The 16,731-nt window shown below is 35.5% G+C and overlaps 1 protein-coding gene across 1 annotated transcript in view; it reads left to right on the plus strand.

Annotated features, from left to right (window-relative positions):
- The window catches only part of SLC9A9 (solute carrier family 9 member A9), a 747,353-nt gene that overhangs the window by 587,109 nt on the left and 143,513 nt on the right, over positions 1–16,731 (plus strand). Inside the window, exon 14 of the mRNA XM_007502095.2 lies at positions 7,641–7,720. Within this exon, the coding sequence (XP_007502157.1) occupies positions 7,641–7,720 (80 nt within the window). The remainder of the gene's footprint in view (positions 1–7,640; positions 7,721–16,731) is intronic.

Below are 16,731 nucleotides of genomic sequence, written 5' to 3' on the forward strand. Positions count from 1 at the left end.
GAAATACTATCTTTGCCCTCAAGGCATTTACATTCTAATACAGGAAGATACAGCAAAGAAAGCTAAAAAGGATGGAGAGAGAATAGGTACCCTGGAGAGGCCATGGAACAGGAGAGTCAAGAACAGAGGCTCAAATATTTAGAGCAGCTCTCTCTGTGGTGACAAAGAACTGGAAATTGAAGAGATGCCCATCAGTTGGGGAATGACTAAACAAGTCGTGAGAGATGATTGTGATGGAATACTGCTATGTCAAAAGAAATGGCAAACAGGTTAATTTTAGAAAACATGGAAAGATCTAAATGAAGTTATGAAGAGCAAAATGGACAGAACCAAGAGAACATTCTATGCAGCAACAGAGTATTATTTGAAGAATCATTTGCGCATATCCATCTTCAGAGAAAGAACATGATAAAATGGAAATAAGTAAGACATAGTTTTATATGTATATATATATGTATGTATATATATCCTTTTATATATATGTATGTATATATATATATATCTTTTTTGTCAAGTGATACCTTCTCTAATGAGGACTAGAGAGGGAGGGGGTTACTTGGGTATTTTTATGACACAAATTAATTAATTTTTTAAAAATAATGGAGCCTTAAGAGAAATGAACTTATGGCTAGCCTGGGTGCTTTCTTTAAAATGGAGCTTCTAGGAGGAACCAACCAATGAGAGGAAGGGATTTCAGAGCAGAATATACTTCCAGTATGAGAAGTCTAGGAGCAGTGAACAGGATGAGGAGATTTCTGTGACCTGCCAGAGAAAGGCTAGAGAAGGAAAGGAACCACGGTTTACAAAACATATTAGAAATATCTTATTTTATGCTTACAGCAGCCCTAAGAGGTAGGTACTATTATTATCCCCATTTTACAGATTTTTTAAAAACTGAGGAGGTTGAAGTGACTTGTCCAAGTTCATATGGCCTCTGTCTGAGGTAGAATTTTAATTCAGATCTTCCTGATTCCAGATCCAATGTTCTAAGGACAGTAGACAGAGTGCTGGTCTTGGAGTTGGGAAGTTCTGAGTTCAAATCTGTAATTAGACTGTGTGACCCTGGGCAAGTCTCTTAAACACTGTTTGCCTCAGTTTCTTCATCTAATAAATAAAGATAATAACCCCTACCTCCCAGGATCAAATGAGATAATAATTATAATTGTTATTTTTATTTTTATTGTTCCTATTTTTTTATCTACTGCACTAACTACTGAAAAAGAAGCACACTGTACAGGGAAATACATGGATTTCTTTCCGATATAAAAGTATAATATCTCATGACCCAAATCTGAGGGCATATTTTTATAATGAAGAAAAATCCCTCTCCCCAAATACTTCTGATGACTACTCACATCTATTGTCCTTGGGGTGTTGAGAATGCCATTGCAGAATGGAGGAATGCTAACAGATTGATGTTTCTTGCCAGCCACTGACCATCTGGACCTTCCCAGAGGTCTGAGATCTGTGCTGTCTCCATCAGATACCTTCTCTATTTAATAGTGACCGCAAAGGGCTGCTTTCCCTGGGCACATTCATCATCAGCCCCCATGGTACAAACAGAGCACACAATAGGCTAACTCATTTATTTCCACTCATTTATTGATGGCCTTTCATAACTGGGTTATTAAGTCATCAATAACTTAGGGGAAATAAATGAATGGATCCCAAGCTGGACCAATGTATATATGGGATATAATCTCAAGTCATCATTGCGGAACAGCAGAAGGACCAAGCAGTTCTAATGCTGGATTAGTGCTATCATTTACCCCACCTGGGGAAAGGAGTTAGTTCTCCAAATGTTTTCCTCTAATTGGGAATCTCATTTATTTCTGAAGCAAAGGAGCAACACCAATAAAAAATTCTAGTCTCAAAGATAAAGTGGGAGGGGGTGGTGGTGGAGGAATGGTTAACCGTGTCAGCGGTATTCCAAAATACCACATAAGCGATTTCTCTCACCTGGCTGACAAAAGTGTCCTTGCAAGATTAGCCTGACATCCCTTAATTCTGTACTTTTGGAAAGTAAATTTAATGTTTTCTGTTTTGAATATAAATCCCATAACTCCTAGAAGAGTATTATATATGCATACAGCAAGTGTTAACATATACTTATTGAAAAAATAAAGTGGGAGAAAAGGAAGAGAATTAATCAACCAATCAATGAGCATGTATTTAGTGATTACTGTATGCCAGCAGAGAAAGGAAGGGAATATGTAAGGAAAGAATGGAAGGAACAAAGAAGGAAGGAAAAGAATGGAAGAAAGATAGACCTTTGAGTTTTAAAATTCTGATTAGTTATCACTGCCCTGGTGAAAAAAAAAAAATTCTCTCTCACATATAATGGACACTCAATAAATATTTGTTGCTTTCACTGGCTACATGGATTGCTGATTAAGGATATTCCTCAAATATTGAAACAATTCTTCAATTCAGCCCAGTTCAGTGAGCATGTATTTGATCAGTGCCTGCTACCTCCAGGGTACTATTATACATGCAAGGGATTCAAAGACTAAAACTAAAGGGCTTTCCTTCTAGAAGCTTACAATCTATTTTAAAGTCCCTGATTTTGAGCACCACTAGGACTAAACCATAAGTATGTTATTGACATGAGGGGAAATAATCCTTTCTGCACAAAATGATTTTAGTATCATTTTTAAATAGCAAGGAAAGAGAAATTACCTATTTGTCAAATGACTGAGGAGAGAGAGAGAGAGAGAGAGAGAGAGATGGATGGATGGATGGATGGATGGACAGACAGACACATACATACATACATACATAAATACATAGATGGATGGAAGAAAGGATAGGTAGATATATAGATAGATAGATAGATAGATAGATAGATAGATAGATAGATAGATAGATAGATAGACAGACAGATGGATAGATAGATAGATAGATGGATGGATAGATAGATGGATAGATAGATAGATAGATAGATAGACAGACAGACAGACAGACAGATAGATGGATGGATGGATGAATCAATCAACCAACAGGCAGACAGACAGATAGATAGAAATATATATGCATGTATGTATGCACGTAGATATTATGTATGTGTGTATATGGACACATATACCAATGTGTGGGTTACTGGCACATATATACATATGTAAAGGCAAATATATATGTATGCATGCATGCATGTGGATATATAAGTATATAATGTGGGATAATGGAACATTTTTTTAATATTCCTAAATGTAAAAAAGAACAACAACTTCAGAATCAGAGAATCACAATTAAAATTTCACCTCAGATGCTCAGTACCTATATGACCTTTGCAAATTACAATCTTCTTGGTTCTTAGTCTCTTCATCTGTAAAATAAGATGGATAGACAAGATGAGTCTTGAGGTCCCTTTTAGCTCTAGATCTATGATGCAAATAAAGAATATAATATAATATGTTATTAGTAATATATAATATAAGAAATAAAAGAATGTTGAGAGATTCTGGATGGCTTTTGTGAAATGATGAGGAGTTAAGAGAGCAAAACTCAAAGTTATACACGTTGTTAGTCATAATCTTAATGAGAATAAAAACTCTACAAGTAACCAAATTTGTGTAATATAAACCTTATTATACACTTCTGGAATCCTAAAAAGGGTTACAACATACTTGTAAAATATTCTAACAGAAACTTCTTCAATATTTACGAAAGACAGGACCCATCACCCTAAGGCTGCTATAGGAAGAAGTCTACTTTTCTCACCAAAAGGAGGGAAAAGAGTGATAGTCTTATAACACATGATAAACGGGGACACAAAAATCACAGAATTGCTTTTGGAACCAAGAGACATCACTGAGAAATATAAAGGGGGACAGTGGCTAGTGTAAACAACTGGATTTGTAGAAGGTCACCAAGAGGAATTTAGCGAAGAAAGAGCCCAGATCTAAGAGAGGTCCTCTGTGACATACTATGCATGTGAATTAAACCAAGAATGTATCAACGCCGAAGCAAAATGCCTGAGCCACATGAGTATGTTTAAGGATACAAAACGGCTTCATATGATGAGCATTGCTCTTAATGTCTCACCTCTTGATCCCTAAATTTGTATTTACATGAAAGAAGTGATGGCTAGTAGCTGTGTCTGAAAGTACCAACAAAAACATAGACAGATACAGAAAGGGACAGAGAGAAGGGAAAGAGACAAAGACAAAAACAGAGGCAGACAGAGACAGAGACAGAGAAATAGAGCCAAAGAATGCTCAAGCTTGGAGGTTTCTCTAAAGTCACTTGTCCAACTCCCTCACTTTTTCAGGTGAGAAAACTGAAACCCAGAAAGACTAAGACACTTGCCCCAGATCACATAGCGAGTACTCTAGTGGCAGAATCCAGATCTCCAGAAATCCTTGTTCAAGAAAATACATCTAAGTTCCAGGTTTTCTATAAAACAGGAGGAAACATTCATTAGATACACACCTTTTAAATTTATGTGGGTCTAGCTGAGACACTTTTGCTCTTATTAAAAAAAAAATCCCTATTTAGGAAAAAGTCTTCTAAGTTCGGATTGTCTCTACAAAACAAGAGAAAACACCCATCAGATATGAACCTTTTTTTCATTTATGTGCTTCCAGCTGAGACATTTTTACTATTACAGCAAAATTCTAACAACATGTGGCTGCTTGAGAGGTGGTGATATAGAGGGAACTTGCAAAGGCTACACACTGACTAGGAAGAAGGCACCACATCTGGTGGTTTTTGCAAATCTATCACCTAGTCTGTGTGGGAACAGTCAAGCAGAGGTGCCGAAAGAGAGAGAAATTGAACTGGACGCCCTGCTTTCCTTATAATGAGTAGTGATGCATTCAGACCTTCAATAACAAGGTATACTCTTCTAATTCAAACAAAATTACATCAAAGCAAAACTAAAAGTAGTTGGAACATTTGAAAACATTCAGCAACAGCCGAGAGAGGCTGAGAGTTTTGTCTTCATTTCATTATAATCCTCTACTGACTTTTAGACAAAGAATAGATAGCAACAGACCACAGTTTTCCTTCCCATTATGTTTTGTGGGAGGGGGGACCCAGTATCTATGGTCACAGCCCAACTCTGTGCTCACACATCCTTTTGGATTTGGTTCACAATCCGACGAAGCACTGAAATTATTAATGAGGAATGAAATTATTTGACAAAGTAATCTAAGGAAACAAATTAAGTTGAGCTGATCTGACAGATTCTGATCCTGCATGCATATATGGCCATTTATCTTACATGTGCCATTACATATACGAAAAAATATTCATATCATTGTTATTTGAGTACAAATTAATGATACCTCTTAGCAGTGAAGAATGCGGATCCCAGCAAGGCAAAGCAGGTCATATTTAGATATGGATATATTTAACCATGATGATCATCATGATCTGATTGGCTCTTGGAAATATCTCCTCATTATAGATAAGAAAGAGGACAAAAAGGGGTTTTTGTAAGTCTCTGAGTAGCCTTCTTTCCACACCAGAATGCTTATTGCCATCTGTTTCTAAAGCTCATTATATTTTCTCCTCCTTTATCTTACATTCCTAGACGCCTTTTTCACATACACATCAATCATAGATTTTTCTCTTTTTGTCTCCTCCTTTTTTATTTCTTCTTTCCCTAGCCATCTTGAGAACTGAAGGGGAAGGAGGGAAAAGCTTTCAACTTATCACAGAAACATTTGCTAATATATAATTCAAGACTAGGAAGGGAAGATAGCAAAAATTACCCATGGCCTTCAGTGTCATCCTCTCACAAAGAAAAGGAAAAGAAACTGGAATGGTAATTACTAGAATTGTATCATTCCTTTAGGGATGAACTTTTGTGTAAGCAGCAAACAAATACCATCTCATTTGGCAGAAGTAAACTGAAATAATCCCACCACAGCAATTGAACAGAATATCATTCTTATTGATGTCGGAAAATGGTCCTACTCAGATGCTTAATAAAAGTGGGACCGTTGATGAAAGTAAATGCTGAAATTTTCCACATGAGTGTTATCTGAAAAGCAAAGTCTATCATCTAATTCGTGTGACAGACTGTCCACATGCTTATACAAAAATATCTCTCCTGGGGGATGAGAAAAAAATAAAACAGAGATACACACATATATATTCACATACATAAGCACACACACACACACACACACATTTTTGGACTAAATCTTTTATTTCATTGGCAGAGGAAATTCCTAGTGAAGAAACTCCCTCCATCAGTGTAGATTGTACAAATTGAGGTCTTAAAGCAGGAATTTTTAAGTTAAGATCCACGATCCTACTTAAAAATAGTTTAATAACAATTTCAATATAATTGGTTTCCTTTGTAAACTTATATTTTTTTTTATTTTATGGATTTAAAAACATTCTGGAAAAGGTTCTATAGGCTTTACATGACTGCCAAAGGGGTCTATTGTTCAAAAAAGCCAAGAATTCCTGTCTTAAGAATGTTCCCCCAGAAAGCACTGCCTGTCCAAGCTCAAGTTCACACTTGTGTCAGAGACAAGATTTGAACCTATTTATTCCTGGTTTAAGGTCAGCTCTATCTCTTTATCTACTATGGAGACTGAGGGAGGAAGGGAGGAAGGAAGGAAGGAAGGAAGAGAAGGAGGGAGGAAAGAAAAAGAAAATATTTAAGGGAAAAGAGAAAAGGAGAAAAGAAAAAAAGAGAGAGGTTTTGCTTTATCTTCTCAAGATGCTGCTTGCTCTTCCTCCAAAAAGGATTATAAAAGACTATGAGGAAATGAGTTCAGATAGCTAGGACTTAAAAACTCTTAAAAATATTTACTAGCTGAGTAAGTTATAATATGTGATTATAATGGAATATTTTTGTGCTGTAAGAAATGATGAACAGAAAGAAAGAGCTCAGAAAATCTGGACTTATATTAACTAGAGCAAAGTAAAGTAAGCGGAACCAAGAGAACATTGTACACTGTGACAGCAATACTGTAGAATGAACAACAGTGAATAACTTATTCTCTGCAATACAATGATCTAAGACAGTCCCAAAGGATTCATGATAAAAATGTCATCTTTTTTCCAGAGAAAGAACTGAGGGAGTCTGAATCCAAACTAAAGTAAACTTTCTTTACTTTCTTTCTTAAATTTTTTGAGCTTCCTTTCACCAAAGGATTAATTTGGAAAATAAAATGTTTTACATGATTACACATGTGAAATCCATATCAGATTGCTTACCATCTTAGGGAGGAGTGGGAGAGAGAATTTGAGACTCAAAAAGTTTTTTTAAATGTTGGAAACTGGTTTCACATGTAATTGGGGAAAATATTTTTTTAAAAAAGAAAAACTATTTACTAAATTCTAAAAGGTTTTCAGTCTTCTTTGGTCAAATATCCACATAAGTAATATTCCAGAACCTTAAATTTCCAATAATGGGACTTCTGAGTCTAAGAATATGACCAGTTTTATGTCATTTTCCCACTGAAGAATGAAAACTCCTTGAGGATAGGAATCATTTTTCATTTTGACTCAGCACCTAGCATAGTGCTTTGCATATAGTTGGCATTTAATAAAATAGTCTGATGTAAGGAAAAGAAAAGAATACATTGCATTGAAAAATAATTAGCTTTAACATATTTTTATGTTGAAATATCATCTACCAGTTGTCTAATTTCTTTTTTTTTCCATTTCCCCTTCAGGGAGGAGATAATTTGGACAGAAACTCTACAAAGGCAGAGAGTGCTTGGCTTTTCCGAATCTGGTATGGTTTTGACCACAAGTATCCTTTAATTATTGTAATCCCACAAAGATTATGACAAATGGCAACTGGACATGTTAATCACTTAAGCATGCAGCTATTTTTTATTTACAAAAAAACACTCAAAAGCAAAATCAAATCAAAGCTATGGCATCTGAAGAAGGAAAATTAGTTTTAAGAAAGTATTGACCTAGTGAAGAAAACATCATGGCTGTTACTAAATGAGCCAGAGATTGAAACAAAATCACCCTTAGGATCTCTGCCTCAATCAAAGTTTAGCTGGTATATTTAAGGCACCTTAATCTTTTCTGATGCCAGAGAATGAAATAGGATAGACCTGAAGAATTGATCGATGGAGATTGGGTTGTTTTCACCTTTGTGAGGGAACTTGCTCTTGGATGTGTTTCTAAACAGCGCCGACTTAATTTGGAAGCTCATAAATCAGTATTAGAGCCTTTTCTCAGGGAATTATGTATGCATCTAAGATAAACCTCTACCTTATCAAAGGGTCTAAGTTGTGTTCTCTTTGTGGTCTGAAAAAAAAGAAAGAAAGAAAAACAGGACTAAGAATTTGTAGGATTTGTTAAATGTCTTGGACCAGGACAATGGTCTTGTTTCACTATAGAATCTAATGATAATTACCAGCCCGTCAAAAGTTTTTTTCTTTTAAGTGTGATTTTTTAAATTCTGGCAACAAGCATAGCTGTATTAACCCTAATGCATCTTTTCTTATAATTTGAAGAACTATGACTTTAGGGCTGATATGTTCCACCATTGTAAGTTTCAGAAAGCTTTCCATTTTCAAACATTGTTAAAAAACATTGTGGTAGAAACGAATGAAATGTGCTTTTATAAAAATGAATGCTATGGGTCACTGCATGAAAAGTCTGTCATCAGGTGTTTTAAAGCACAACCAGTAATTAAGTACATTATAACTCAGTTGGAGGGGAAGAATAATCGAGAACAGAAAATGGGACATTCAAAAGATGGGTGATGAAGAATGGCAAATGTGAAGGGAACAAGAGGTAAGTGAAATAGAGGGGGAAATTAGGAGGGATGAAGACAAATGAGAAGTTGGCATAATGAATAAAAATTTAGAAACCAAAAAAAGGAAAAGATGGAGAGAAGCTTAAAAAAAAAAGGTTTGAAACAAGAGCATGAGAGAATGAAAACAAGAGTGAAAAATGGGCATTCCAGGAATCTCCAAGTGGACTTAGGATGGAAGATCAAGAGTTGGTAAGTTGTTGTTTTTTTTCTTGATTACAATCTTGTTCTCCAGATTCTCGCCTGATCATATTTAATTTTTCTACAATAAAGCATATACCTTGTAATTATTTTTATAATATATATCTGTATATACTATAAATATGTATTCTGTAATATGTGTAGATTGTGCATCTGTGTGTATATAAAAAACAACTGGAGGAGATATGGGAGGGCTTTGTAGAGAAAGAGGAGCTTGTGCTGAGAATTGAAGGAAAATAAAGCTTGTCGGTGGCAGAAATGAGGAAGGAGAGGTTTTGGTAATAAGGAATAATTTGTACAAATAAACAGAGATGGGAGATGAAACATCAGTTTGGAGAACATACGAGTTTGAGTGACACAGAGTTCTTGAGGAAAACTCAAGTGAAATAATGCTGGAAAGATGGTTTGAAGAGAGTCTTAAAGATCAGGATGAGGAGTTTGTTTTTATTTATAGAGACAATGGGGAGCACCGATGGTTTTTGAGCAGGGAAGTGTTGATCAGTCCTTTGCCTTAGAATGATTATTTTAGCAGAGGAGGAGAAAATTATTTGGGGGACCTAAAGAGAGACTAAAAGCAAAGAGATCAATTTGATGCTTATAATGATGGTCAAGAAAAGAGGTAATGAAGAGATGGGGAAGAGGTGGTAGCTTTGTGAATAGAGAACAGGTAGATGTGAGAAGTGGAGGGGAAGAAAAATTAACAAGATTTTGTAGCTGATTGGGTATTTGGGGATAAAGAAATGGATAAGGAAGGGTCAGAGATGACCCGAAGGTCACAGTTCTGATGACTAGAAGCCTAGGAGACTATTAGAAACAGTTAACTTTGATATGGGCAGTAATATGCCAGGCGTAGAGTCAGAAAGATTCATCTCCCTGAGTTCAAATCTGGCTTCAAACACTTACCAGCTGTATGACCCAGAGCAATTTATTTACTTCTGCCTCCATTTCTTCATCTGTAAAATGATCTGGAAAAGAGAACGGCAGGCTGTTCCAGTATCTTTGTCAAGAAAACCCCAAATGGGGTCACAAAGGGTCAGACACGACTTAAACAACTGAACAGTAGTTTGCTGTGATCTTCGGTTCTTGGATGGAAGTTCATTCAGCCCTGTTGTATTTCTTGGATTCTCTGAAGAGTGGTGATTTCAGAGAATATTGCCATTTTAGCTGAAAATTCATTCTTACTAGGGAATTGTGCCCTTGGCTTGTGTGAAAGCATCTGAGTAGTAAATTGGCTCCAAATTAAAAGCATTTGATTGGGAGGCCATATAAACAGTCTGACATGTTGTAAAGAATATTGAACTTAATGTTGGGTAAGTCTTAAGTTCTACTCATTCTTCTGATATATTTAATATATAATATATATTAGTTGTATGACCTTGGTAAAGTCATTTAAGCTCCCTGAGCCCCAGTTCCTTATCCTGTAAAATGGCTATAAAATATCCAATGAACCTACTTTCAAGGTGAGAATCAGATGAGGTCATCTATATAAAGCAATTCCTAAACCCCAATTGCTCTCTATCCACTATTACTGTTCTTAAGTGGATAACAAAGTGGAAATGAAATGATAGCCATAAACAAAAAATACCCGTGCCAATTTGGATATTGCTATGAGATATACTGTGCCCTTGGGAAAGAAGCACGGTGTAGGGCTATAGATGCTAAACAATCAAACAATGCAGGAAAGGAATATTCATCATGAATAGCCATCATGAATAGCCATGGTAGTCTGAGAGCATCTTTTCTTAGAGGGATGGATAACACAAGAGAGATTCATGCCCATATTTTTTTTTTTCAGAAAGAAAAGGCAACCATTAGAAGTAATTCAAACCTTCATGTTGGGATAAAATAAGGCACATGCAAGCCTTTGAAAAAGTTAACAAGAGGGAGATTTACTTTGGTCTAACATAACAAAGATGCAAAAAGAAAATGGTGGCACTTCCTTTCCCTTCTTGCCATTTTGAAATATGTCCGGTCATCAGGGCACAATGGAGTGAAGAACATCATGACTCATTTAAGCTTCAGAAATCCACCAAATTGGAAGGGCTAGAGAGCACTGTCAAGAATTTTTTGGGCCCTTATGTGTTCTCAAGAGAGCTAGGTGGCTCAGTGGATAGAGGATGGACCTAGAGTCAAGAAGACCCCTCTTCCTGAGTTCAAATCTGGCCTCAGGCACTTACTATCTGTGTATCTCTGGCCAAGTCGCTTTACCCTCTTTGCCTATGTTTCTTCATCTATCAAATGAGCAGACCACTCTAGTATCTCTCAAGAAAACCCTAAATGGGGTCATGAAGGGTTGGATACAACTGAATCACAATGACCAAGAAGCTGTGTCAAGGAAAAAGGGAGTTGATCAATCAGGTCCTAGGATACTTTTTCTTTTCAAGAAAACTAACCCTTGTTATAGGAGGAAAGGAGAAAGAGGTGAACCTAATTTATGGGCAAACTCTAGTAGATATTAGTGCTATCACAAGCAGCATAGAGAAAAATGAAATCATTTGCTACAGGCTAGTCAGAGGTATAAATTTTGGATTCTGAGCAGTAATGTTAAATTCAGATGGCTTCATTGATTTTGTCTTACCTTTCCCAAAAGATTTAATTTCCACACAATTTTTGACAAACTCACAAAATTAAAACAGATTTAGATCTCACACAGTAATATCTCTCCCTTCCAATCTGGGGGTAATTTTTCCTCCAGTCTGGTCATTTCCAGAAATTGCTGCACTGCCATTTTTGTGCAGATGTAGCTTCATTTAAATATGGTTTTTACATCATATGCTTAAAATGTATGTCTGTAGAATAACTATCCAACCAGTTTTCTCTTCTATAGCCTCTCTGTAACCACAAAACAACTCACTACTATGCACTAGTAAAGATACCTCTATTCTTTGAAAGACAAATGATCCACTTGGACTTTCCCTTTGTTTTACTGCCATTCTAAAGCACACTATAGTCTATTGATAGATTTGAGGATTTATTTATATTTTATTAAACTATAATTCTTATGTGCCATGAATTATACCAATCCAAAAAGAATCTCCTGGGGGCAAGGCACTATACTAGGCACTAGGGGAAAAAATCAGTCTATTTTTTCTAGATGTTTACATTTTAATAAACTCTAATAATTTTTTAATGCAGCAAGTTTTCATTTTTGTTTTTATATCCTAGCATCCTGCATAATGCCTGGCTCACATTAGGTTTTTTTTAAAACCCTTGCCTTCCTTCTTAGAATCAATACTATATGATGGTTCCAAGATAGAAGAGTGGTAAGGACTACACAATGGAAATTAAGTGACTTGCCCAGGGCCACATAGCTTGGAAGTGTCTGAGGTCATATTTGAACCTAGGACCTCCCGTCTCTAGGACTGGCTCCTAATCCACTGAGTCCCCTAGTTGCTCCTTCATAGTAGATTTTTAATAAATAAATACTTGTTGAATTGAAATAAATTTCAATGAGGATAGATACAAAACATATAGGGATGTGTGTTTGCCTTTTGTGTGCATGTGTGTATATATATATATACATATATAGTATATATATATGCATATATATACTATATATATATATAGTGTGTATGTATTATATATATGTGTGTGTGTGTGTATATGTGTGTATATACAAATATAACAATTTGAGGAGAAAAAGAACAATACTAAGAAAATCAGAAAGGTTAACTGAGTTTTGAAAGTCATTCAATTCTAAGATACTACCTCATATCCACCAAAAAAAAATAATTGCTCCAGTCAGACATTTAAAATTGGATTTTGCTATTGATAATTATGTTTCTATATGCAACTGTTCTTCTTTAAGAGATAATTCATTCTCTTTAGTTTCACAAAATCATTATTACATGAAATCTATCACAATTATGTCATGAACTTACATTGCTTCTTTTGCAAATCTTTCTCATTTTTCCTCACAATTTTCTCAGAGAAAAAATAGGAACAGGACTACACGTCCCCATTTTTCAGCTTGGAAAAGTGAGACAGAATGAAGTAATTTGCTTAGAATGACAGAGCATCTTTTCTACAACTGGAAACCAGGTCACAGTATTTACAAATAATGCTATACTTCCTGCTAGACTACAAAAGGTTTTCTCCCTTTCCATCATTTCAAATTATTTCTCTTGTTTAAATATTTTATGTACGTTAGTAATACAGGATAAGAATGACCTTTTCAAAAAGAGAAAGTCTAAATTAATTCCCCAAACAACTCATTTATTCATTTAGAAGTCAACAAAGAGATATAGCATTTGTCTTTCAGCAGCCAATATGTATGGATAAAGAAAGTTTCAAATTAACAATGAACTGGCAAGTAAACAAATTGCCAAAATCAAATAAATGTCACCTCATTGATGGAGATATACATTTCATCTTTCCATTGCTCTTTTTGGAATAAGCTCCAGAGAGTCACAAGAATTTTATTTGATGCTTCTGATAACTCTGCCCCTATTTCATGAGCTTAAAGTTGTAATGAATAACAGCATCCGCATCATAATGGGGAGACAGGTACAGGTGTATAGACTTGTGATTTCATTACTAAAGTGTACCCCAATGTGGCAACTTCCTCCTCCAATGAATATGGGTAATTCATCAATAAAAGATTTATAAAGTTGCTTGGGACCCTGAAAGGTTAAGCAAATTCCTCAGTCACAGAGAGACTATGGATCAAAGGCAAAATTTGAATCTAAGTCTTCCTGACTCAAAAGCTGGCCCTCTATACACACCACATTGACTCTCAAATATTTAATTTATTTCTTATTTATCTTTTAGTTAGATTTATCAGAATCTAAAAGGGTCACATAAAGGTCTGCAAACAATTATTGTTTCTGATGTCTAGGTCCCTCTGTTTTTTAATTAGTTTTTCTATTATTCTATGTCAGTGCTTATATATTTATTTATGTTATTTTATAGTTGTTAGGACCTTAAAACATAATTTGGTTTTCTTGGGTATTTCTTTTTATCATGTCTTGTTTTACCAGGACCTTTTCTGGCATAATGATTGCAATCCTTACTCTTTTGGATTCACCTGAGGCATAATTGATCCTACTTGGTCATTCATCCTAATTGTGTATGACTAATTATTTTTCAACTAAACAGGTTATTTTCTGCTTCAGTCATTTCTCTCTTTCCTTCATTTGGGAGGTGAATCAATGCCATTTGCATTCATGATTATGCTTTTAGATGTATCTTTCTTGCAACATCTTATAATAATGTTTCCTTTTATATCAACTATTCCCTCCTTTAAGAAGGAAAAATAAAGTGATGAAACAAAGGACATGTGATAAATACTAATTTTAATAAGAAAGGCACACTCCTCTCAATATCAATAGCTACATTTATATTGTACCTCAAGGTTTACAAAGCATTTTTACTTGTCATGTCATTTGATTTGTAAAGATATGAAGCCGATAACAAACATTGGTATATGCCCACTATGCACATGACAGTATGCCAGGTACTTGTGGCTTATAAATGGAGAGAGCATTCAAAAGCTTACCTTATAATGGGGAGGAAGAAGGAAAGATTCTACATGAAAAACCAAGTGAGTGTGAAATTAATACAGAGGAGTCATCTGACAAAATGCTAAAAAAAGACAGTGATCTGTTGATCATTCTGATGGGATAAGGTAGGGATGGGTGAGGGTGATGGTGAAATGGAGAAATGGCATCACACAAAGGTTATAATCACTGTTAAAGAGTATTTCAAACTCTAAAAAGTCCCATAAAAATGAGTGTTCTTGAACCTTTTACCTAACTGTGCGACTTGTCTCTACTAGACCAATATAAATTGTGTAATTAACACTGAGCCCATTCTGAAATATTTCTCTTGGGGGCTCAATATAAATGAATGCCACTTTTAGTTATTTGGTCTAAATCACTGGCTCTTAGAGTTTGAAAGAATGTCAACTGGTTCAACTGATACTTGATTAGAAATCTCTTATATTATACCCAAAAAGAGGCCTTGTAGTTTATGCTTAAAGTCATCCAATGAGAGGAAAGCCATTACTTCCTGAAGTAGCATGTGAAAAAGGAAAGAGAAAAATGCTAAAAGCCATTAATCTTAGGGAACCATTCATGTCCAATAAAATTCCTTTTAACTTGGGTCAAATCTCAAGTCTAACTATTAGATTTGTGTGACCTTGGGCCTTAGATTCTCTGAGCCTCAGTTTCCATATCTGTAAAACAGATAATTATATTCACATTTAATCCAAGTAGTGTTGTAAAAAAAAACACTTTGTAAACCCCAAATGCATTATATCCACGATAATTATTATCATTCATATTTACAATATAGGATGGTCTGTGCTTCTTTTGGCACAAACTGAATGATTTCTTCCTAAGAACTTTCATTGGTGACTGATCAAAAGTCATTGCCTAAGATCATAGGATCATAAATTCAGAGCTGGAAGTGACCTTGGGGTCATTAAGACCACCCCTTCATTTTATAGATGGGAAAATGATTCCCAGAAAGATTAATTTCAGTCTTGCCCTTTTTTCCTAATAGTCTCTTTAGGAGGTTATCTTTATTTATTTAGTTTCTCCTATGCCAGTGAGTACAGGGAGAAGTGATTGGTGGTGGCCCATGACTCTTACACATAAAAATGTTTTACAGACACAAAAAGTTTGGATTCCTCCAAAAGAACTGGTGTTTCCCAGCATGACTGTATTTGCAATCTACAGAATATTTGAGTCCATAAAATGCTACTGATGGAGAAGAAATGTGGAGTCAGGGGAAAATGGAAAAATTGGGAAATATTCTGAGAAGGAAAGAAAATGTTTACTAAATGAGGTAGAGTGCCTTAAACTTTGCCATTTGTCAAAGGAGATTTAAAGGGGAAAAATTGGGCAATTGTGGTACTTCCCATGTCTGAATGGCATTCTCTTTGTTACTATGCCATACTCTTCTTTTAAAAAGCCAGTAAGAAATGTATAATTTTATAGAAATATTTTATTGGTGCTTTTTTATTAACAGTTTTTCCACTCTCCAAAAGCACTCCCTCTTCCCCCAACCTTCCCTTGCAACAAAGAATGATAGTTAAGGACTATTAACTAAAACACTGTCCAAGCCTCATTTTCCACTTCCAGTCTGCCATGACTAATGGAGACAAATTTGAGAAACCTGTTTCCCCACCACCTACAGATGTTGGAAGTCAAATTGATCATTGCATTGATCAGAATTATGGCGTCTTTCCTCGTTAATTTCTTTTACATTATTGTAGGCAGTGTATAGAATGTGTCCTCAGTTCCCTATACTTTATAACAGCTCATATTAGTCTTCCCATATCACTCTGAATTCTTCATATTTGTAATTTCTTTTTTTAAACCCTTACCTTCCATCTTGAAGTCAGTGCTGTATATTGGCTCCAAGGGGGTCAAGTGACTTGCCCAGGGTCACACAGCTGGGAAGTGTCTGAGGCTATATTTGTAATTTCTGAGAGATCAATCTTAACCTATTCCATCCATGAGCAGGTAGCTGGCTCCATAGTAGACAGAATGCCAATTGAGACACACCTTCATGAGTTCAAAGCTGGCCTCAGACACTAGCTATCCAGCCCTAACCAAGTCACTTCCTCCTGTTCGCCTCAGTTTCCTCATCTGTAAAATGAGCTGGAGAAGGAAATGGCAAACCACTCTAGTATCTTCTTTGCCAAGAAAACCTCAAATGGAGTCAGACAGACTCAACTAAAATGACAGAACAGCAATACCATACTTCATTCATCTGTTTCTCATTTAATGGGCATCTATTTCACTTTCATTTCTCTGTTAACAAAAAAGCATTGCTAAAAC

Source organism: Monodelphis domestica, chromosome 8 (assembly GCF_027887165.1).
Source record: "Monodelphis domestica isolate mMonDom1 chromosome 8, mMonDom1.pri, whole genome shotgun sequence".
Taxonomy (NCBI): Eukaryota; Metazoa; Chordata; class Mammalia; order Didelphimorphia; family Didelphidae; genus Monodelphis; species Monodelphis domestica.